Source organism: Kogia breviceps, chromosome 12, assembly GCF_026419965.1.
Source record: "Kogia breviceps isolate mKogBre1 chromosome 12, mKogBre1 haplotype 1, whole genome shotgun sequence".
Taxonomy (NCBI): Eukaryota; Metazoa; Chordata; class Mammalia; order Artiodactyla; family Physeteridae; genus Kogia; species Kogia breviceps.
The window spans coordinates 36,620,641-36,642,866 of NC_081321.1; the positions used below are offsets into that span (position 1 = coordinate 36,620,641).

Below are 22,226 nucleotides of genomic sequence, written 5' to 3' on the forward strand. Positions count from 1 at the left end.
TATTCATTTTTAGTTTCAATTCTAAGTGGAGTAATCCATGTCATAGCTATTGTCGCTAGATAGCTATGCTCTAATTTCTTTAATATCTGATCAAAAATAGTAATAAAGAATCTTCCTTGTTTCAGTCAGATTCAGAACTAAAATTATTTCCTTCACTGATATATTATTGTGAAATGCGCCGTTCACCCTTACATCACACGAATTAGTAATTTCTTTTTTAATCTGCAGGCATGTGTCTCTAAAAATTGAGGACCCTACTCTTTAACCATAATTTATACCCCTGCAGAAAAATAACATTAATTTCTTCAATATTATGAGTTCTTCAGATAGCCAGTCATTGTTTACATTTCTCTGCTTGTCTTCTGTTTACTTAGAGTTTGAACTGGAATCCAAGATTCAAACATTGACTCTGGTTGAAGTCTTTTAAGTCTCTTTTAATCTGTAGATTACCCCTCCATCTCTCAGTTTTTTTCCTCGCAGTTTTTTGTTGATAAAAGCAGGTCATTTGTCCTGTAGAGCATCACAGTCTGATTTTGCTGCTATTGTGTAACATGTTACTCTGACCTTGAATTTTCTGTTAAGTTAGTAGTTAGGTCCAGATGTTTGATCAGATTCCAGTTTGATTTTTATGAAGAGTGTTTTAGAAATGGCATTGTGTACTTCCATAAGGCAATAGGTACTATCTTGTGTCTCTTTTCATTATGTAAACAGCCATTGAAAATTATGGCCTAGATACATTATTTTATTGTTTATAAAATGTAAAACTTTCCTTTTTATCAACTCTGATTTCTCTGAAGAATAGTTTCTAGAGGAAAGGCTAGAGAGATTATTATTTCTCTTATTTACCAATTTTCAAAATAGTGAGTTGTCTACTAACACTGCAGAAAGCTGACTATGAGGTTAGGTTTTCTATTTTTTTATTTGCTTTTGATTTTAGTATCATTGGGAACGATCTTATGAAAATAAACATATTTGAGGTATTTCAGTGCATTGCAGTTATTATATCCTTCTTGGTGTTCAAATTGTCCCATCTTTGGCCAGTGAAACCCTCTTCAAACTGGTTGTGATCTTAATATGTCTTCTTTTTTTTTTTTTTTTTTTTTTTTTTTTTGCCCGGTACGCGGTCCTCTCACTGCCATGGCCTCTCCTGTTGCAGAGCACAGGCTCTGGACAGGCTCTCACGGGCCCAGCCGCTCTGCGGCATGTGGGATCCTCCCGGACCAGGGCACGAACCCGTGTCCCCTACATCGTCAGGGGGACTCTCAACTGCTGTGCCACCAGGGAAGCCCCTTAATATGTCTTTGATAGCTTCCTTGCTCTCTGTTAGATGAAATGTTCCAGACTTAACTTGTATATTTCCTGCCCCATATGGGAAATCAGCTATTTCTCCAAGGACATCTGGTGTCTTTTAATGGGAAATGATATTTAGTCTAGGCCTGGAGTACCCATTGCTTTTAAGTTGGTTATTGCTTCTAGGACTTTTCAGTGGACAGACTAGAAAAACTAATGGTTTTTATTTCATGTTTAGAAAGACCTTCTCAATGCTTAGATCATAAAATACACGTTTTGTTGCCTTCTACACTTTAATTTTTTTTTGATCCATCTGTAATTTAGTTTCATGTATAAAGTGAAGTGTGAATCTAACTATTGTTATCCAAATGACTAACATATTGATGAGTGCCTTTTTCCTTTAGGCATTCGAATGGCCACCCTTGATATGTACTAAATTTCTGTATGCTTTTTCTGTTTCTGTATCACTTGTTATCCCAGTGGTCTCTGTCCTTATCATACTGTCACGTTCAGTTTTGATGTTGGATGGCAAGTTCCGCCTCCTAATTTTCTTTTTCAGTGTTTCTCATTATTGTTTCAAGCACTTACCTTGCACCAGGCACTGTGTTAGGTTTTGAAATTAGAGTGATGTATAAATCAGACTTGATTCCTCCACGGACATTTATCCTTTCAAATGAACTTTAGAATGTTTCCAGAGATTCCCCCAGGAGAGCATGTTGGGATTTTCATTTTAATTCCTTTTAGTGAATAGGTATTTTTGTTTGTTTTTAGGTAGTGAATATTTTTCCAATATTGATTTTTTCCTTACAAGAAAAAAGTATCATCCCATGGTATTATAGTCTTTTTCACCCCAGTAGAGCTTTAACATTTTCTTCACATAAATCCTGCAACTTTATTAAGTTTATTGCTAGTTATAGTTCTTTTTTCTTGTTAACCATAAATGATCTTAACTTCTGCTGTATTTTTAGCTGGTGGCTGTTTTCTGTATTTATGCCTCTTAGTTTGTCCTCTCATCCAATTATAATATCTAATGTTTCCAGAACAGTTATCTAATAGTAGAGTGGTAATATTTATCTTATTTCTTCAAAAAAATTTAATAGACTATTTTTAGAGCAGTTTTAGATTTATAATGTTGAGCTAATAGTGCAGGGAGTTCTCATATACTCCCTCTTCCCTGTGCAGTTTCCCCTAAAATTAACACTTGAATTTGTGTGGTACATATGTTATGACTGATGAGTAGTATTTTTACATTATTATTAACTAAGTCCATAGTTTCCATTAGGATTCACTCTTTGTGTTATAACTTCTGTGGATTTTGACCATGCATGATATCATGTATCCACCATTATATTATCTTACAGAATACTATTACCACACTGAAAATCTTCTATGCTTCACCTATTCATTTGTCCTCACTTCCTCCCTTCCTAATCCCTGCTAACTATTGATTTTTTCTTTCTTTTTTTTTTAAACTATCGCTGTATAGTTTTTCCTTTTCCAGAGTGTCATATAGTTGGAATCATACAGTATGTAGCCTTTTCAGACTGGCTTCTTTCACTAAGCAATATGTGTTTAAGGTTCTTCCATGTCTTTTGTGGCTTGATAGCTTATTTTTATTGCTGAATAATCTTCCATTGTTTGGATGTACCAGTTTGCTTATCCATTCAACTATAGAAGGACATTTTGGTTGCTTTTGGGTTTGGACAATTATAAATAAAGCCACTATAAACATTTATATGCAGGTTTTTTTGTGTGGACATACTTTTTCAACTAATTTGGGCAAATATTTAGGATTACAATTGCTTGATCATATGGTAAGACTATGTTTAGTATTGTAAGATACGGTCATACTGCTTTCCAAAGTGGCTCTGCCATTTTGCATTCCCACCAGCAATGAATGAGAGTTCCTGTTGCTCCACATCCTTGTCAGCATTTGATATTGTCAGTTTTTTCAATTTTAGCCATTTTGTATCTCTGTTTTAATTTGTATTTCCTTATGGACAAAAGATGTTGAGCATCTTTTCATATGCTTATTTACCATCTGTATATCTTCTTTGGTGGGGTGCCTATTTAGATTTAATTCATTTTTTAATTGGGCTGTTCGCCAAATTCCTAGTAAGCCATGGGTGTTAGATTTTGTCAGAAGCTTTTTCTCCATCTTTTGATATAATCATATGATTTTTCTTCTTTAGGCTATTGATGTGATGGATTACATCAATTAATTTTTGAATATTGAACCAGCCTTCCATACCTGGAATAAATAAAATAAATAAGTTTTTTCCCAGCTTTGGTCAAGATATTTATTCAGTGCTCTCACAATTGGCCTCAGTGGCTCAGCAAAGGAGTAGAGCAGGGTAGGGGGGCCCACAGTGAAAAAGTGCATCATTCATTTTTCATTAGTATATAGTTCTTTTTATACATTGTTTGCTTTGATTTGTGAATTTTTTCTTGATGATTTTTACATCTCTGTTCATGAGAGATACTAGTCTGTACTTGTTCTATCTTTGTGTGAGTTTAATACTAGAGTAATGCTAGCCTCATAGAATGAATTAGGAAGTATTCACTCTGCTTCCATTTTCTTGTAGGCATCATAGAGAATTGGTATCATTTCTACCTTAAATGTTTGGTAGAATTGAGCAGTGAAACCATCTTGGCCTAGTGTGGTTTTTTTGGAAGGTTATTAATTATTGATTCAGTTTCTTTAATAATTACAGGCTTATTCAGGTAATCTACTAATCCTTGTGTGAGGTTTGGCAGATTGTGTCTTTTATTGGTCCACTTCATCTAAGTTACCAAATTTGCGGCATAAAGTTATTCATAATATTCCTTTATTATCCTTTTAATATCTGTGGGGTCAGTAGCTAGAGCTCCCCTCTTATTTCTGGTATTAGTACTTTGTGTTTTCTCTCATTTTTTGTTTTTTAAGCTGGCTAGAGGTTTATCTCTTACAGCTTTTGGTTTTGTTGATTTTCTCTCTTGAGTCCCTGTTTTCATTTAATTGATTTCTGCTGTGATTTTTATTCTTTCTTTTCTTTTGCTTGCTATGAGTTTACATTGCTCTTCTTTCTCTAGTTTCCTAAGATGGAAGCTTAGATTATTGATTTTAGATTGTCTTTTCTAATACATACATTTAATGCTATAACTTTCCCTTTGTATACTGCATTAGCTCTGTCCCACAAATTTTGATAAGTTGTATTTTCATTTCCATTTAGTTAGAATATTTAAGAAGTTTGTTGTTTGATCTCCAAATATTTGGGGATATTTCAGCTATCTTTTTGTTAGAGATTTCTAGTTTAATTCCACTGTGATCTTAAAGCATACTTTTTACAGTTTCTATTCTTTTAAATTTGTTAAGGTATGTTTTGTATCCCAGAATGTGGTCTATCTTGGTGAATGTTCATGTAAGCATGAGAAAAATGTATTTTCTGCTATTGTTGGTTGAAATATATAAATGTCAATTAGATCCAACTGATTGATGGTGCTGTTTAATTCAACTACATCCTTACTGATTTTCTGCCTGCTGGAACTGTCAATTACTGATAGAGGTGTATGGAGGTCTCCAAGTATAAAGATGGATTTGTCTATTTCTCCTTGCAGTTCTATCAGATTTTACCTCATGTTTTGATGCACCTTGTGTTAGGATTATTACATACTTTGAGAATTGTCTTTGTGAAGAATTGACCTCCTTAGCATTATGTAATAATGTCCCTAGTAATATCCTTGCTCTCAAGTCTGTTTTTTCTGAAATTAATGTAATTAATCCAGCTTTCTTTTGATTAGTGTTAGCATGGTACATATTTTTCCTTCCCTTTACTTTTAGTCTATCTCTGTCGTTTTATTTAACCACACATTGTTTTTTATTTACTTTGCCAGTCTTTTTCTTTTAATTAGTGTATTGAGACCAGTCATATTTAAAGTGATTATTGATACAGTGGTATTAATGTCTAGCGTATTTGTAAATGTCTTCTATTTATTTCACTTGCTTTTGTTTCTTTCGTCTGCCCATGTTATTCTGCTTTTTTGGTTTTAATTGAGTACTTTATATGGTTCCATTTTCTCCTTTCTCTTACCATACCAATTATACTTCTTTGAAAATTTTTTTTGGTTGTCCTAGAGTTTGAAATATATATTTACAGCTACTCTAAGTCCACTTTCAAACAACAATATATGGCTTCGTGGATATTTTAGGTATCTCGTAACAGAGTATTCTTCTTTCCTCGTGTCCATTATGCCATTGCTGTCATTCATTTTACTTATCCAAAAGCTATAATCACCAAATACGTTGTTCCTATTATTTTGAACAAACATGCCTCTATTATAATCAGTTAAGAATAAGAAGTATAAAATATTTTACCTCCATTTGTTCCTTCTCTAACACCCTTCCTTTCTTTATATAGAGCTGAATTTTTGACCTCTACCACTTTCTTTGTCTCTAAAGAACTTCTTTTAACATTTCTTGTAGGCAGGTCTACTGTGCAAATGCACTCAGTTTTTGTTTGTCCGAGAAAGTCTTTATTTCTTCTTCACTTTTGAAAGACAATTTGTGGACACAAAATTCTAGGTTGGTGAGTCTTTTGCTTTCAATACTTTATAAATATTTCACTCTACTCTTTTAGCTTGCAGGGTTTCTCAAGAGACATCCAGTATAATCTTATCCTTGTTCTATCAATAAGGTGTTTTTTTCCCCTCTGTCTTCTTTCAAGATATTTTGTCCTTGGTTTTTAGCAGTTTGAATATGATATGATATTCCTAGATCTGTGGTTTGGTGTGTCTTTTATTTTGGAAAATTCTCAGCCATTCTTATTTCAAATATTTCTTCTGTTTTTTTCTCTCTTTCCTCTTTCTGCCATTCCCAGTACACATATGTTACATCTCTTGTATTGTCTCCCAGTTCTTGGATGTTCTGTTTCCCTTTTTTTCATTCTTTTTGTCTATATTCTTCAGTTTGGGAAGTTTCTATTGACATATCTTCAAGCTCACCAGTTCTTTCTTTTGCCATGTGCAGTCTATTGATGATTTTATCAAAGGCATCCTTTATTTGGTAGTTTTTAAAAAAATTTCTAGCATTTCCTTTTGATTCTTAGTATCTTCATTTCTCACTTACATTCTCTTCTTACATATTACAGCTTTTTTCATTAGAGCCTTAGCATATTAACCATAATCATTTTAAATTCCCAGGATGATAATTCCAAAATCTGTGCTATGTCTGAGTCTGGCTCTGATGCTTATATTGTGTCTTAAGTCTGGTTTTTGTTTTGTTTTGTTTTAACACCTAGCATACCTTGTAAGTTTTTGTTAAAAGCTGGACATGTATCAGTTAATAGGAACTGAGGTAAATAGACCTTTAGTGTGAGTTTTATGTTTATCTAGCAAGGAGTTATGCTGTGTTTAATGTTTGCACTTGTGTTTGGGTTTCCTTAGATTCTCCTTTTAAAGTAGAGTCTGTGTCTTACTTATAGCTCTCTCTGTTGTAATCCACAGTCAGTATACTGGAGCACTGTTAATGTGCTGATAAGGTATTGGGGAGGGGAAGCATTTTATAATCTCATGATTAAATTTCACCTTTTTTTTTTAAGTGGATTTGAGACTAGGGGCTATGACTTTGAGAAGAGTTTCTTAGCCTTTATTTTTCTCCCTTTATGTGAAACAGGGAGTCTAAAGGGGCTCAAGTTTTCTGATTATTCTTCCCCTTGGTCAGACTAGGCTCTGGTAAAGTAATTTTTCTTGAGAGCAGGCCTTAATTAAGGAGAAAAGAACACCCTGAGCATATTTTAAAATGTTATTTTCTCACTTTCCCTGTTAGAAGTGCTTAGGAGTTGTTCTCATCTTCACCGTGAGAACCTGCTACGGTTCCTGGAAATAAAACTCACAAAAGTATGGGCTTTCCCCAGAGACTGGCCCTTCAGGATTTTTTGCCTTTCAAGGTAGTCCATACTGGGTCTTCATCAATTCCTGCTTCAGTATTCCTACCAGTTATTGACTTAAGCAGTCATCTGCGTTCCTCTGTATTCAACTGTCTGTCTAGTTTTCAGGGAAACAGTTTGCCTTGTGACCTCAATTCTCTGATATTTTAAGAAGAGTTGTTAAGTTTCATTTTATTCAGCTTTTTTCTTGTTCTGAGGATGGGAGTGACAACTTCCAAGCTCTTTATATGTATGAGCAGAAACTAGAGGTCCTTATTCTTATCTTTATTCTTACTAATATATTGTCGGCATGATGTTAACATCAGTTTATAATTGAAATATATAAACAATGTATGATTATATTTTGTCTTTTTTTTTTTTTTTCAAAGAAAGGATACCCCCAAAATTCCCTGTAATGAAAAACACCTGTGAACTGCTTTTTAAATTCTGTGTAGTTGGCAAAGGCACTCAATACCTCTGGGTAGCCAGGAATTTACATTCATTGTTTTCAGTACTATGTTTCTTGGCCACAGTGTTCTTTGAATGGGCAGTGTCGGGATAAAGGAGAAATTTGAGAGAGCCCCTCCAACTTACCTCAACAATAGGATCTCTGCTTTTTGCCTTATGTATAGGGGTTTTAAGTCATATTTTGTTTGCACAATGGGTTCTACTGCTATAAAGATATTTGAAAGTCACATTTTTAGAATATGCTTTTCCTCATAGATATCTAGTTAATAATTGCTACTGAAAAGGTAAAAATTAATCTCCCTTTGGGAGGAACATAGTCTATGTTGTTTTTCTATTTAGAATTCCATCATTAAAGGTCAAACCAGAAATGTAAAGGATCTCAAATTTATTCTAAACAAACATTTCCAACAGGGAAACTGTTCTGTCTAGGAACCAGGGAGTATTATTTGTACTAATAAAATCAATATTCCCTGACCACCCTGGAATCTACTCAAGTGATGCTGAAGTTCAAATTACTGGGTTCCTACTGAACCTTATACAGTTGTAGTTCCTCCTAAAGATTCTAACAAAGGTTTTATTACTCCTAGTATACAAGCCTGAATAATATTTTTGTATCAAGGTGAGGTTTAAATAACTGTTGGTCTCATGCGAAATAATAGAAAATAATAACAACAACCACCAGCCTCACTGTATGCTACAAATGAATAAAAACTTATAAAAACTTATAGGTACTAGAATTTGTATTCTCAGTAAAGGTGCTTCTACTTTGTCTAGAAATATCTTCCAAAATTTATGGTAAATCTTTAATTCCTTCTAGTAATTGAAATTTCATAAATATTGTAGTCATTTTTAATAGTAAAATGAAAAAATTGAAATATTTAACGAAAACTGATGGCAGTTTTATACATTTTATTTAATGTAAAGAATATCTAAAGACCAGTTGAGTATGATATATGAAATTGCCATCTTGATTATTTGAAAATAATTGATAAGTAAGATATCCAGAGTGGAAATTTATAATTCATGATACTGTGCCTTCATCAATGACTGCTTACATCTAGTTAAGTTGCCAGTTTAAGTTGAAATTAATCAATAAAATTGATCAACAGGATGGGTTACATGGAATAGGAGAATGAAATTCATTTTATAGCATCTTTTGTCAGAATTTTGTGGTCATAAAACCAGAAGATATCTTCAGAGGGTTGATGCTTTGGCTTCTGGAAGTTTTTTCACATTAGTACAATAACTGGCACATAAAAGGCTTTTAATTAATATTTGTTGAGTGCATTAATTGAATGAAGATTAACTAGATTGATTATGTAGTCAACAGTTCTTTGCTGACCTAGTTTGTTGGCATTGTGTCTTTTCAACCATCAAGATAATAGTTCATCATTGTGCTATTTTTACATTTATAAAATCATTTATATTTTATGTAAAAGCTCTAGAATCACTGGGTATTTTGCTAATACAACTAATAAGCCTTTATAAATGTAAGATTAATTTCATGTAATAGTCTTTTTTGGTAACTGTTTGAGGAGTATGTGTTCCTTGTGTTCCTTAACTACTGACCTGCCATAAATAAAATAGTATTATTAGGAAAAGTCCCAATTTCCTCCACAGTTGATGACAGAGTTGTTTTTTGGTTTGTTTTTTATTTTTGTTTTTGTTTGTTTTTTTACCTTGCCTCCTTCTTCCAAACACTGAATACCAAAGACTACTTAAAGATGGTACCTGAAAGCAAAAAGTTATATACCATGAGACAAATTTGCCAAATTGTGTTGAAGTCCTTTTCATTGTTACTTAAAATATTTGGGAAAAGAATTTCTTGGGGTGAGACTCTAGCCTGTAGACTATTTATTCTTTGGAAACTGTGTACAAAATAAGGAGAATTATGTACCAATGCTAACCTCAAGCCTAATATACTTTCAGAATTTGCCAGCATTTTAAAAACAGAAAAACTTTATAGCATAATAGATACCGTGTATAAAAGTGTAGTGCCTCAGTTTTTACCTAGTAATGAATGTATACATATTATCCAAGTAAACAATTATGTATTCTAGTATAGTAGAAAAAAATCAGATCTTTAGTGTTAGACATATATAGTTTCAAATCCCAGCTCTTGCCACATAGTTCTGTAGCTCTAGAAAGTTATAGAAAGCTTGAAAGCTTGTTTCCTCAGCAGTATAGTGGGGATAGTTTTGCCTTCTTCAGAGGCCATCATAGAATTCAAATAACATGATGTTTGTGAATATGCCAGATACATAATAGCCCTGAGCAAACAGAAGTTCAGGTACTTTACACTGTGTGCAGCTTTGTCAAGAACAGTGTGAGGTAGTATACTGCCATAACTTTCAAGAAATTTAGGCAAGTATCCAACGTCTCAAATTTATTTGTGTGCTTTATTTATCTCATTAAAAACACACGAATACACACATCACCATTTTTTTTTCCCCTGGTACGCGGGTCTCTCACTGTTGTGGCCTCTCCCGTTGCGGAGCACAGGCTCCGGACGCGCAGGCTCAGCGGCCATGGCTCATGGGCCCAGCCGCTCCGCGGCATGTGGGATCTTCCCGGACCGGGGCACGAACCCATGTCCCCTGTATCGGTAGGCAGACTCTCAACCACTGCGCCACCAGGGAAGCCCAGCCATTCATTTTTATCTCCAAGCTTATGTTTAGTTTATTAAGCATAACATTATTGTAATGCCTAAATTGTGCAAATATACTTCCATACTACTTTTCAAATGTGAACTATTATTTTAGCCCATATTAAGATTTTAGTGAAGGGTTCACATTTTAAAAGCATATTTAAACAAGATCCCTGAGAATATGTTGTCTATTTTGCTATGTAAAATATGTGACTGCATCACAGAACAGTAGGTTAGTAGGAGTTGGTGCTAGAGGATCAAAGAGCAAATACAGAAATCCTTTCCTCTGTTAGTTTTTAGTAATATTACTACTTTTATTAATATTTTATTATAATATTATTGATATTATTACTTACTAGGAGGAAAGGAGGCAGAGCCAAAAGCAGTTGGTTTTGGCTGTCCTCCTTTGGGAACCCCCTTCCTCGGTTGAGATATTTCCCATAAATTGTTACTGGGAGGCAGGACAGTAGGCCAGATACTTGCTTCTTTCCTCATTGCCTTTGGTAACTAAGCCAGTCAGTCAGTCGTTCCTATCTGTGGCTTTGAATCTGGACTGACTGGGGCAAAGAAGCTGGGAGTGGAGAATTCATTTCTGTAGCAACAGCAACATTTAGTTTCCAAGAACACAAGTACTGATTTTGGGCTGTCCAGTTTGCATTTGTAATTTTTAGTTCTATATTAAAGCAATAAACTAATTTCTTTTAATAGCTGTCCTTTTTTTTGGCTGTGCTACGTGGCTTGTGGGATCTTAGTTCCCTGACCAGGAGTTGAGTCTGTGCCCCCTGCAGTGGAAGCTCAGAGTCCTAACCACTGGAACGCCAGGGAATTCCCAGTAGTTGTCTTTTTTTTAATATTTTGAACTTTAACGACTGGATATAATAAAACTGGGTTTAGTTTCCCAGCAAGGTTGTTGGTTTGGGCTTCCCCCAACTCCAAGTTTTAGCAGCTTTTTACTAAATCTTTAAATACAAATAATGTGTACCTTTGGTATTTCTTTTGCCATAGAATATTATCTGTGTAAAACAACTAGATGTCAAGGATATAGCTTTTTTTTAAACCTAAAATATTTTTGCAGTGTAGATTTTTTGATATATCATTTATGTGCATTTGTTAACATTTAAATGCACGCCTTGCTTTTAAATGAAAATTTTCTTACAAAATATATATCCCATGTGTTTTCAGTCAAATTAAACTTTTTTGCAGCAGGAGGGCTATTAAGAGGGATATGGAATACTTTTTGGTCATTAAAGAAAAATAGCCTGCCAAGAACTTGAGCAATTAAAACTGTAAATGAAACTACCTGATCTGAAGTGCTATTTTCAGCCCTTTTAGTTATGTTTTAAAGACAAAGGAAACAATCTTAGCTTTATAGATACAGATGTTTGCTTTTGAACTGTTCTTTTGCATATGGTGAATTATTAAAATATCATAACATTTAAAATGTATTATTAATATACTACCTCCTTGCATAGACTGCAGGCTTTTAAGTAATAAAATCTTAAAGTAGTAGAAAAAGTGTGCTTCATTTACTTCACTTATGTTTTCATGATGCCTAAGGAAGTGTTTGATGGTAGGAAAAGTGATAATAATAATCACAGTATAGATTACACCAATAAAGTAATGGTTTTCAGCTTTTAAAAGTTTTGGTAGAAAGTGATTTAACCTTCAGTGTTTGCTTAGGGGAGTTGGAATCAGGAAACTTGCACCTAGTAGCCTTATGTGAATAACTTGTTTAGTTTAACCAAACAGCTTTTCACTAGGATAAAAGAGAAAAGGAATTTGGCTGAAAGGGATTTCAGTGAAAGCATAAAAGCTAATCCTGAGCTTTAGCTGCAGTTATTTATGTAATGAGCAGGGGACTAGCCATTATTAATTGTACTGATGATGTAATTGAAAATAATATATATCTTTGAAAGATGGCCAGTGACTGAGGAAAAAAAGCATCAGATATAGTTACTATAATAAATGTATTAGGTATTAAATTTTGTATCACTTTGTCAAATATTGTAAATCTAGTTTCTATCTTTTGTGAAAGTAACAGGATCAAAGAAAAAGTATTGTTTCTATTGTTTTTAGTTGGAGTAGCATTTATATTGTTACACTTAAGTATAAGATTCAGTAGAAAGGAAAAGATAGAAGATGCAAAAGAACGGGTAGTTTATGAAGGAACACAATAGAACCCAGTGTATAAGTGAAGGAGTTAACTCTGGAAACAGTGACTACTTCTGGGTAATATCCAAGGAAAGGAAAGATGATTAATGACAGAAGATTTAATATATAGAAAAAGGAAGTTAAGGAAGCTCTAATAGAGTAACTTAAGTTCCTTCAGTAATAACCTTTTTTTTTTTTTTTCAGAGATATGAAAGTCCCTATACAATAATACAGGTGAAGATGAGCTCTAAAATAGTAAGATTGAGGTTCAGTTTTTAACAAAAGTTGAAAGTTTGGAGCAGTTTCTGTGGGGAATGTTTTTAGGAGCAGAAATTAATAAAAGGAGTTGTGAGTAATAGTAAGAGTCAGTTGATAATCGGGACCATTAACTTGGAGTTGGGCTAAATTTTATTGAGCAAAGCTTGACAGTTTTGGAATAGTTGTGGGAAAGATCTCAGAGTAGATGATTAGTCGGATGGGCAAGGTTAAAAAAAAAGAGGTTACCAGTGCCACCACTACAACGACTACTACTAGTAATAATGATTGTGATGATAATTTATTGTTGGCATACTATTTGCCAAATAATTTTACATGTATCATCACATTTAAGCCCCCCAACCACCCTGGAAGCTAGATTAACAGCAAGTAAAATGTGTTTCAGAGAAAAGTTATTTGCCCATTTCCTCTGCCTTTGGTTGTGTGTCCCCAGAGTTGTGTGTGGGGAGGGGGGGGAGGCACCCTTCAGATTGTGCATGCCAGAAATTGTATATTTATTACAACAGTTTTTCAGCAGATGGCAGTAAAGAATCTTAAAGAAGGTAATCTTTAAATTTGTACAAAGGCACCATATAACCATACTGTGGCAGCAATATATAAAGTTGTATCAGTAACAGACCCAGTCTTAGACTCACAGACATAGAAAACAAACTTATGTTTACCAAAGGGGAAAGGGCGTGGGGAAAGAATAAATATATGTGTAACTGAATCACTTGCTGTACACCAGAAACTAACACAACATTGTACATCAACTATACTTCAATTAAAAAAACAAAACAGAGTCGGTTTTGTTTAAAAAACACATACACACAGAGAAGACTTAAAGCATATATACCAAAATGTTAGCAGTCTGGATAGTTGGATCACAGAGAATTTTTATTTTCATTTGGTTGCTCTTTTGAATTTTTCTGATCTCTTTAAATGAACATGTTGTTTGTTTTGGGGGACTTGGGGTAGGTTGTTGATGGAAAAGCAGTAGTCAGGAAGATTGTTTAGACACACTTGTAAACAGTAGTGACATCCCACTTCATGTCTTATTCTTCTCCATCTCAGAAAAATCCATACTGTTCTGAAAACTCACTGTTTTGCATTGAAATTACATTTAAGCATTTTAAATCCAGATATTCCACTTAGGAGATTTGGAATCCTTAACTTCTCTCCACCCTCATATGATCACTGTAGCCAACTTCATCACTATTTTAGAACTTCACCTTGTACCATAGTCAGTCAGAGACCGGTTTGTATGACTTGAACAGTTAGATGAATAAAGATAAAATAGACTTAGGATGAGGGGAAACATAGTAGGTAAGAGGGAAATAATAGATTCTGTCTTGGGCAGGTAAAGTGAGCACTTAAAAATTATTGTCTTAAAACCACACACACACAGAGTTTTGTATATTTAGTAACTTAAATTGATCTAAGGAAGTACTAACTTTGTCCTTTTTTCTTGTGACTGGTGAATTCATCAATTTTGTGTATTATAAATAAACTTGATTCATTTAATGTATTGCAAAAAGTTTAAAAATAGATACCATTTTGACCAGTGACAAGTAGTAGTACATTTGGATTTTGGTTTGTGTGTCTGTGTGTGTGTAAACAATTTTACTTTTCAATTAATAAATTAATAGTATTTAGGTAAAATCTTAAAAGTACAATAAGAACTGTTTTCTTGTGACAGTTGCATTCCAGTTATATATTTCCTATTAATGAAATCACATTATGAGTACTGAAAAGTAAAAGAAATTCCAAAACTAAAAATGTACTTACTGATTTTAGTTACACAGTAAACTTTAAAAAAAATTATATCTCCATGAATTATTTATTTTATAACTAGGATTTTGTACCTTTTGACTTCCTTCACCTATTTCATATTCTGCCCTCCCATCTCCTGCCTCTGACAACCACCAGTCTCTTCTCTTTACTGATGAGCTTAGTAGGAGGGTTTGTCTTGTTTGGTTTTGTTTTTCTTTTCTTCAGCTTCCACATATTAAGTGAGGTCATAGGGTATTTGTCTTTCTCTGTCTGACATATTTCACTTAGCATGATTCCCTTGAGGTCCATCCAAGTAGTCACAGATGGCAAGATTTTGTTCTTTTTTTTTTTTTTTTTTTTTTTTTGCGGTATGCGGGCCTCTCACTGTTGTGGCCTCTCCCGTTGCGGAGCACAGGCTCCGGACGCACAGGCCTAGTGGCCATGGCTCACGGGCTTAGTTGCTCCGCGGCATGTGGGATCTTCCCGGACCAGGGCACGAACCCGTGTCTCCTGCATCGGCAGGCGGATTCTCAACCACTGCGCCACCAGGGAAGCCCTATTTTGTTCTTTTTTTATGGCTAATATTTCTCTCTGTGTGTGTGTATACCACATTTTCTTTCCATTCATCTGTCGATGGACACTTAGGTTGTTTCTGTATCTTGGCTATTGTAAATAATGCTGCAGTGAACATGAGGACGCACATATCTTTTCAAGTTAGTGTCTTCATTTATTTGGATAAATATCTAGAACAGGAATTGCTGTATCATATGGTAGTTCTATTTTTAATATTTTGAGAAACCTCTATATTGTTTTCCACAGTGGCCACACCATTTACATTCTCACCAAGAGTGCACAAGGGCAGGGGTTTTGTTTTCTCCATATCCTCACGAACACTTCCTATTTCTTGTGTTTTTGATAATAGTCATCTTAACAGATGTGAGGTGATATCTCTTTGTGGTTTTGATTAGTGATGTTGAGCATTTTTTCATGTACCTGTATGTCTTCTTTGGAAAAATGTCTATTTAGAACCTCGACCCATTTTTTAGTTTTGGGGTTTTTCTGCTGAGTTATATGAGTTCTTTATATATTAACCCCTTATCAGATATATGATTTGTAAATATTTTCTCCCATTCAGTACATTGTCTTTTCACTTTGTGGACTGCTTCCTTTGCTTTGCAGAAGCTGTTTAGTTTGATGTGGTCCCACTTGTTTATTTTTGCTTATTTATTTTTGCTTATTGTTGGCTTTGTTTTTGGTGTCAGATCTACAAAATCATTGCTGAAGCCTATGTCAAGGAGCTTACCACCTATGTTTTCTTCTAGGTGTTCTATTATTTCAGGCCTTACATTCCAGTCTTTAATCCATTCTGAGTTAATTTTTTTGTATGGTATAAGAGAGCAGTCCAGTTTCATTGTTTTGCATGTGGCTATCCAGTGTTACCAACACTGCTTATGGAAGACAATGTCTTTTTTTCTATCGTATATTTATCACAAATTAATTGACTATATATGGGTTTATTTCTGGGCTCTCTGTTCTGTTTCATTGATCTATGTGTCTGTTTTTAATGCCAATACCATACTGTTTTGATTTCTATAGCTTTGTAATATAGTTTGAGATCACGGCACATGATGCCTCCAGCTTTTCATGTTTCTCAAGATTGCTTTGGCTTTTTGGGGTCTTTTGTGGTTCCATACAAATTTTAGTCTTGCTTGTTCTATTTCTATGAAAAATGCCATTGGAATTTTAATAGGGATTGCATTGACTCTGTAGATTGCTTTGGGTAGTGTGGACACTTTAACACACTACACTAATATTAATTCTTTGAACCCATGATAGTTTTACAATAAACTTTTGGTAAGTATTTATATAGATGAATGTAAATGGTATGAAATATGTCAGTAACAATGATTTTTGACCTTGTCTTTTATAATTCAGTATTTAATTCTTTCGATTAAAATTTATTTTTAAATGCCTATCATTTCCTGAAGGAATATTAATTTGAAATATATGTGCTCCACATCAAAAATTGGCTCAAATATAGACAGGTTTATCTGACATCCATAAAAAATTAGATCCTGAGAGAGCTGCCATAAACTTCAAAGATATTGACTGTATAAATATTTGAGTTACTAATTAGTAATTGAAGTCTTTTAACGTATTCTTTGCTGTCTGGATTCCAGTATTCTTTCATTACCATGTATTCTAATTAACAAGGGAGTATAGTATCTGATTTTCTTCAGGTTTCTATTCTTGGCCAGATACACTCAGGCATTTGTATTATTAATATTAAGCCTCAGGATCTGTGAGTGAGTAGGGTGTGATGTTGGAGAAACGAGAGACATGACTTCTTAAACATGGATGGACATAAAAAATGTGAATTCAACTAAAAAGTCAGAATCACCAAAATGTGTAGCATTTAGATTTTTAGATTGAACATGCTAGAGTTTATTGTATGTAATATGAAATCTGATAAATGCTTGAGCAGCTTCTAAAAGTACAAGAATATGGTATTTGTTTATAAGATAATGTTCTATTGTGTTTTAAAATGAAATTTTATTTACTTTCAAGAGATTCTTAACTGACCTTCATTGAAGGTAGGGAGTTGAGAATGAAACATTAAGCTTAAAACAAATTACCAGAAGTATTTGACTTTAAATATAAGCAGAAATTTAAAAAATATTATTTGAAACGAAATGCAATTTGTTTGCACTATTTTGCTTAATATTTCTGTATATTGATCTGGAGCTTTTGTATTAGGAGAGCAGGTTTTCTATTTTAAAGAACATATCTAAGTGTTAGAAAACTTCTACTACTTTTATTTTTTGTAGGTGGTTTCAGACCCCCTCACAGGTTTTCTACCATGCAGCAACTGAACATGGAGGGAAGGACGTATATCCAGGGCAGTGTCTTTGGGAAGGTTGTGAGCCTTTTCAGCGACAGAGGTTTTCTTTCATTACCCACTTACAGGTACACTTTCTTAATACTATTTGGTTCGTAACTCATTTGGTTGTGTTAAAGATCTTGATACATATGGTTTTTACTTCCTCTTTCTCCAAAAGGACAAACACTGTTCAAAGGATGCCCTGCTTGCAGGATTAAAACAAGATGAACCAGGACAAGCAGGAAGTCAGAAATCTTCTATCAAGTAAGGAATCTGAGTTTACTTCCTGTTGCACATTAAAAAAGACAAATCAGGAAACAGGCAAAACTTAGTAATAAAAGGCAATTTAGTATATTGGGACAGGAAACCTGGGTTGTAGTCCAGCTCTACCATTAACCAGCTATGTATGTGACCCTGTTCAAATTGTGTAAATGCCCTAGGAATCACTTCTCATTCTGACTGGACCACATGGTCTGTAAGTACTTTGTAGCTCTAATATTTTGATTCCATTTTGTAGACAAGTCATTGGAAGTAATGACAGATGATATATGAGAAATGCTTTGTAAACTGGAAATTAATATATGGTTCTTTGTTCTTTGAGAGAGTAGTTGAACATGTACTTGATAATGGCAAAGAGGTTTATTCTTATAGCTACTCCTGAGGAGAAGCCAAGGTGGCATGTGAGGGTCCAATATAAAATTGTATATGTCACATTTACTATATGGTTATTCATTTACCTATTATTTCATGAACACATACTTGTAGTCAAGTTCTGAGTTAGCTGTAGATTCCTGTAAGGTCCTTATTAGATCTACATAGTATTTCCTGTTCTGTTTCTGAGGCCTTTAGTTGTAAACTCTGTAACCTAAAAAAATACAGTCAGCCCTCCATATCCTCAGGTTCGGCATCTGAGGATTCAGCCAACCATGGATCAAAAATACTTGGAAAAAAAAAATTTCAGGAAGTTCCAAAAAGCAAGACTTGAATTTGCCATGCACTGGCAACTATTTACATAGCATTTACATTGTATTAGGTATATAAGTAATCTAGAGATGATTTAAAGCACACAGGAAAATGTGTGTAGGTTATATGCAAATACAGTTGTCACTCGGTATCTGCCTGGGATTTTTTGGTTCCAGGATTTTGGTATCTACAGGGGGTCCTGGACCCAATCCCCCGTGGACACCAAGGGACAACTGTATTTTAAATTCTCATAATGTGAAAATACATTAATTTGTCACCATTTATTGAGATACTGCTGTGTACTGGGCATTATGCCAGACATAGGGAATTCTAAGAAAAAGATATAGTGTAACTTCACAGAGTTGAAGTTCTAGACAGAGAACTAGAAGTATAGGAACACAGAAGCTGCTTACATACTTTATTCATTCCATTACTGTTTACTTTATTCTCTCCATTACTATTTATTCCACATGTTAGGCACTAAGGTATATAGCACGAGGTATAAGTGACCAAGATGTTTTGCCGTTTTCAAGTCTGGAGATGCAATGAGAGGTATAGGTAATTCTTATTATATGGTGTAGTAAGTCCTAAAATGAAGATATGCACAAGATACTGTGAGAGCCCACCTAAACCGGAGACCAGGGAAGGCTTTCTGGTAGAAATCACATCCAAACTGCTGAGACCCAATGAATGAGGAGTAAATAGCTGAGGGTTTATAAGCCATAATCATGAGTTTGGATTTTACCCTAAAGGCAGTAGAAAGTCATTTTTCTGCCAAGTATCTTTTTCTGTAATTTTCACTGTACAGTTGACCCTTGAACAACACAGATATGAACTGGGAGGATCTACTTATATGCGGATTTTTGTCACAGTAAATACTACGGTGCTGCACCATCTGTGGTTGGTTGAATCCGCAGATGTGGAACTGTGGATATGGAGGGCCAACTGTAAAGTTATATGCGGATTTTTGACTGCAGAGAGAGTGGGTACCCCTAACTCCCGTGTTGTTCAAGGGTGAACTGTATTTAATTTCTATGTATTATGTAGCCTATAAGAGTATGTTGCAGTATGTTTGATTTTGCTCAGATTTGGAGGAACTTATATTTGGTACATCAGTTACAATCAATCAAAAATCTTTGTCACACATAAAATCTAATAATAATTTTTTTTTTTTTTTTTTTTTTTTTTTCCGGTACGCGGGCCTCTCACTGTTGTGGCCTCTCCCATTGCGGAGCACAGGCTCCGGACGCGCAGGCTCAGCGGCCATGGCTCACGGGCCCAGCCGCTCTGCGGCATGTGGGATCTTCCCGGACCGGGGCACGAACCCGCATCCCCTGCATCGGCAGGCGGACTCTCAACCACTGTGCCACCAGGGAAGCCCCAATAATAATTTTTATCTGTGTCCATATATAGATATCCTTACTTGTAGACATCTATATGTAGATATAGATAAAAAGTGGTTTACAATTTAAAGATTGCTTTTATGTTAATATTCAGAATTAGTTTACTTATGTAAAAAGGTGCCAGAAATATCCGTACTTTACAGGTGCAAAACCTGAAGCACAAAGGGGCAAACTGAACTTGAAAGTCACGCAGCTAGTTACAGTGTCAGAAATAGGATTTCCTCACTGTGAGCCAGTGCTCTCGCCACTACTGCCCTACCAGAATACAACAGATACTGATGCAATTTTTCTGCTTGACGAAGGAAACCTAGAGTAGTTTGAAATCTGATTTTATATAAAATCTATCTCTGCAGTCCCTCCATTCTGTATCTTTCCTAAAGGACAGTAGAGCCATACTGAAAGAATTGATTGAAATTAGTAAATAATGAGGAAAAATTATGTAACATAGTAATAGTTTGAAGTGTAGTAGTTGGCATAATTTTGTATTATTATCATATTAGGTTATCTTTTCCTGGGTGACCTATACATATACCAGTACATTCTCAGGTAATATTATTTTACTCCTAGGTACAGTTTAGCAAAAATAATTCGCAGGTCAAATTGTAGACTAGTCTTTGTTAACATCTTTACATTGCATTCAAAGATGTGAACTTCACAACTTTGAATACTATGTTGTATTTATATATGGGCTGTACCAGAACATCTGTTGTTTGCTTTAAAGTTGATAGATTGGAAAATAGAAGACTGGAAACTTTTCCTTGATACCAAGAGCCCTTATGCCTAGGCTGACACAAGAGTAAATATTACTGCTGGGCCACGGGAGCTTTTACTCACCCTGTATCCAGAGTTTTGGAGTAAACACCTTAGGGGTTGGCAGGTTGGTCATTCATTATCAGTCTGTCTGCAGCATCATGTTAACAATCTCTTTCTCTCTCTGGTCAATTTAGGCAGCCAGCTGTAGGGAGCACAAGCTCAACTCCTAGAGCACAAAAGGCCATTGTGAATCATCCCAGTGCTGCCCTTATGGCTCTTAGGAGAGGATCAAGAAACCTTGTCTTTCGAGATTTTACAGTGAGTAAGCCTTGAAAGCCTTATCTGTAAAGTTGTGCATACTGTGATTTAGATCTTTATTCTTTTTCTTTTCTTTTCCTTTTTAAGGATGAAAAAGAGGGACCAATAACTAAACACATCCGACTAACAGCTGCCTTAATATTAAAAAATATTGGTAAATATTCAGAATGTGGTCGCAGGTGAGTAATCTGTTTTCTGTAGCCAGAGTGAATCTAGATTATTTTACTTTTACCTATAAGTTAATAAGGTTAGCTGTCTGCATTTTATTCACTGCTTTTCTCATCAATTTTTGGATATGTCCAAAAGCTTATGTCAAGCTCAGGCCATCATGGATTCTTAAAAGCCAAAAAAGTAGAAGTTGAAACAACCAAAAGGCTTTCTTTTAACTTGTTTCATTAAGTTAAATTTCTTGCTGGTCATAGAATTTAAGTTTATTTTATTTATTTATATTCATTTATTTATTTTGGCTGCATTGGTTCTTCATTGCTGCGTGTGGGCATTCTCTAGTTGCAGCAAGCAGGGGCTACTCTTTGTTGCGTTGCACGGGCTTCTCACTGCAGTGGCTTCTCTTGTTGCGGAGCACGGGCTCTAGGCGCATGGGCTTCAGTAGTTGTGGCTCACGGGCTCTAGAGCGCAGGCTCAGTAGTTGTGGAGCACGGGCTTAGTTGCTCCGTGGCATGTGGGATCTTCGTGGATTAGGACTCGAACCCGTGTCCCCTGCATTGGCAGGGACAACCACTGCACCACCAGGGAAGCCCTGGTCCTAGAATTTAGAGCGAAAAGTAGATCTACAAGAGAAAACTTAGGAGTTTACTGGGAGGAAAAATGAATTGCATCACTTGATTCATGTGGAATTAGAATGGAATTCAGTTTGATAATTACCGTTTTAATGAAACCGTCAAAGCCATACGTGTGCTAAGATTCACTATAATACTCTGAAGTTTTAAAAGTTACATTTTAGTGGACTTAAGAGAAAACTTAGGATTTTGTAGATCTATAGCAACTGGAGACAATAACTCTAACCCTAGAGAGAGCAAACGTGGATTTACCTCCCTTGTCTCTCTTGAAGCTTGAAACTAATATTCTAGTATTATTTGTCCTCCATCTTCAGCTGACCCAGCTCAGGCTCCTTCACTGGGAAGTTGTCCTCTGATGCATCTTGCCTTTCAGATAGTGATTTTCTCTCTAGTCTTTCTCCTCTCACATACTATTAATCGAACCTACCTTGGTTCTTCTCCCCCCATTTTACCTTGTGTTAGGTCTTTAATGATATTTCTTGCAGTAACCTTCCAACTGGACTTTCCAAATATAAAAACAGTGCCATCAATTACAAAAAAAAAGCAATTAATTTAACTATAGCAAACTTTAAAGCTTCTGTAAATTAATGATGAATAAAACTTAAAACTAAAGTTTGTAAAAAG

General features: G+C 34.9%; 1 protein-coding gene across 1 annotated transcript in view; it reads left to right on the forward strand.

Annotated features, from left to right (window-relative positions):
• The window catches only part of ARID2 (AT-rich interaction domain 2), a 161,325-nt gene that overhangs the window by 128,697 nt on the left and 10,402 nt on the right, over positions 1–22,226 (forward strand). Inside the window, exons 17-20 of the mRNA XM_059082082.2 lie at positions 17,316–17,454; positions 17,547–17,632; positions 20,682–20,805; positions 20,893–20,984. Coding sequence (XP_058938065.1) covers positions 17,316–17,454; positions 17,547–17,632; positions 20,682–20,805; positions 20,893–20,984 — 441 coding nt within the window. The remainder of the gene's footprint in view (positions 1–17,315; positions 17,455–17,546; positions 17,633–20,681; positions 20,806–20,892; positions 20,985–22,226) is intronic.